Source organism: Mandrillus leucophaeus, unplaced genomic scaffold (assembly GCF_000951045.1).
Source record: "Mandrillus leucophaeus isolate KB7577 unplaced genomic scaffold, Mleu.le_1.0 Scaffold83, whole genome shotgun sequence".
NCBI lineage: Eukaryota > Metazoa > Chordata > Mammalia > Primates > Cercopithecidae > Mandrillus > Mandrillus leucophaeus.
Window position 1 is genome coordinate 634,344 of NW_012109030.1, and position 2,457 is coordinate 636,800.

Consider the following 2,457-nt stretch of genomic DNA (forward strand, 5'->3'; position numbering starts at 1 on the left):
ACTACTCAGGAGGCTGAGGCAGAGAATTGCTTGAACCCGGGAGGCGGAAGTTGCAGTGAGCCGAGATGGCACCACTGCACTCTAGGCTGGGTGACACAGAGAGACTCTGTCTCAAAAAAAAAAAAAAAGAAAAAGAAAAAGAAAAAGAAAAGAAAAAAAAAGAAAGCAAATATGCCTATTCCGCATTTTGATTTCCTTATTTAAAAAATGAGCAGTAACTTTGCTTGTTGAAGATTCACTAAGATTCACTATAATATGGTCACAATAGCACATAATTTGATATCTAATAGGTCTAGACACAAACCAAATATTTAATACAGTGAAAGTTCAGAAAGAGTAGTGGTAACAATGTTTAACTACACCATAGATCATGTTATATCCTGAGTCAAGCTGCTTATAATTCAATTAACTATCACACCCAGTTAATAAGACATAATTGAAGAGTAATTTTCAAGGCCTTGAGATATCAGTTGCTGTAGTGAACTGTTTAGTTGAGAGTGAAACTAGAAATGGCAGGTGTCTCCACAGTACCTCTTCCAGCTGAGCATGGGTTCAGTCTTTAGGATCAACACAGGGTACTGGGCAGGCCAGATCAGCCTATCAGTTGGTCTTGAGATGAAACTTACTTGTGACTAATAGCTCTTACATAGTGTCCCAAAATAATTAATGTGACACTACGAATATTCCATTTAGTCGTCATCTTCTGTTTCCCATTATTGGATTGGACTTGTGTTATCATTTCTGTTTACATCAATGGTAGAATTCAAATAATGAGGAAAGCACTAACCATTTTCAGAATTTTAAAAACTTCAATTCAGAGTCAATTGGCACCTAAAAGTTTTCAAATGTGCTGGTGAAATGAAGAAAACAAAATTTGTAATAGAATCACTCTTGCTTGCTTGCTTGCTTATTTATTTATTTATTTATTTATTATTTTTTGCAGCTCAGTGTGGGGGAAGAGTAACAGGGCAAAGTGGTGTTGTTGAAAGCATTGGACATCCAACACTTCCATATAGAGACAACTTATTCTGTGAGTATCTAATGCTTCCATATAGAGACAACTTATTCTGTGAGTGGCATCTCCAGGGGCTCTCCAGATACTATCTCACCATCTCTTTTGAAGATTTTAACCTTCAGAATTCCTCTGGCTGTGAAAAAGACTTCGTGGAGATCTGGGACAATCATACTTCTGGTTAGTGAAATATATCTGCTCTCTTTTGGGTGTTTATTTTCACATGTACTTATTCAGCCTCTGAAGTTTCTTCACTTCCAAGAAAGGCACAAGCATGTCTATACTCTGCAGAGAAGTACAGACTAATGAGTTTTGGGTAGTACTGGCGATTCTCTCCCTCCATTCTACCATTAACAATGGATGCCTAGAGCCCAGGTGTCATATAGCTCCCTCTAGAGGCCACTTGAGGAGAGCAGCGGTATTAGGAAGGCACCTCTTGCTGCTGAGACGTCCCATTGCCACATGATGCGGTTATTTGAGGGGTGTTCTATAGTTTGAGGCAGAGAGAAGGTCATGCATGTCTCCTGGCAGCAGCATAAGGCAGATATTTGTCACTCTGTTGTCTCAGATCATGTTTTCAACCAAATGAGCAAGGCTTCCACATTTTGCTGAGATATTCTTCCCCTAATTGGTTGCATTTTTTTCACTTCTTCATATATTTGAATATGTTAATTTTCACTCATGTTTTCCTGTTTTCTTGACAGAGATTAACGTTTCTTCATGGGCAAGGTCTTGTTTTTTATTATTTTCTTTGTATACACAGGACACCTCGAATAGAGGTTAAAAGAAATCAATCACCTGGACAGGTATATTTAATTATTTGCCTCTCACAGGAAACATCTTGGGCAGATACTGTGGAGACAGCATTCCTGACAGCGTAGATACTTCTAGCAATACTGCTGTGGTCAAGTTTGTCACAGACGGCTCTCTGACTGCCTCAGGATTCAGACTGCGATTTGAATCCAGTGTGGAAGGTGAGTGCATTGATTCATTCAACACAACATTGAGCACCCGCATTGGACAGACACTATGCTAGGCACCGCTGTTACAATATTTGAAAAACAAAACAAAACATGACCCCTATTTTCTTGGACCTCCATCAAAAAGTCACAGTGATAAATGAAAAATCACAGCTGTGATCAATGCTATAAGGGAAAATAACTAGTATCACGAGAGTTATAATAAGAGGATGAGAGTTATACTGTAATGCCCACCTTAAGAAAGTCCTGTAGTTACTCAGAATGTGTCTTACTGCAAACCCAACAAACTCAGATGAAATAAACATCTTGTTCAGAAAAACTGGGTACTTAACATTAACTTTCTGATTTTCCTCTTTTTTTTTTTTTTTTTTTTGGTAAACCTGAGGTCTTGCCTTGACCTCCCAAAGTGCTGGGGTTACAGGTGTGAGCCACCACTCCTGGCCAATTTTCTTGATTTTTTTTTTT

At 38.5% G+C, this 2,457-nt stretch overlaps 1 protein-coding gene across 1 annotated transcript in view; it reads left to right on the forward strand.

The window, feature by feature from the left end:
- CUBN (cubilin (intrinsic factor-cobalamin receptor)) overlaps positions 1-2,457 on the forward strand; it is a 347,579-nt gene that overhangs the window by 235,336 nt on the left and 109,786 nt on the right. Inside the window, exons 46-47 of the mRNA XM_011968102.1 lie at positions 944-1,192; positions 1,846-1,986. Of these exons, the coding sequence (XP_011823492.1) occupies positions 944-1,192; positions 1,846-1,986 (390 nt within the window). The remainder of the gene's footprint in view (positions 1-943; positions 1,193-1,845; positions 1,987-2,457) is intronic.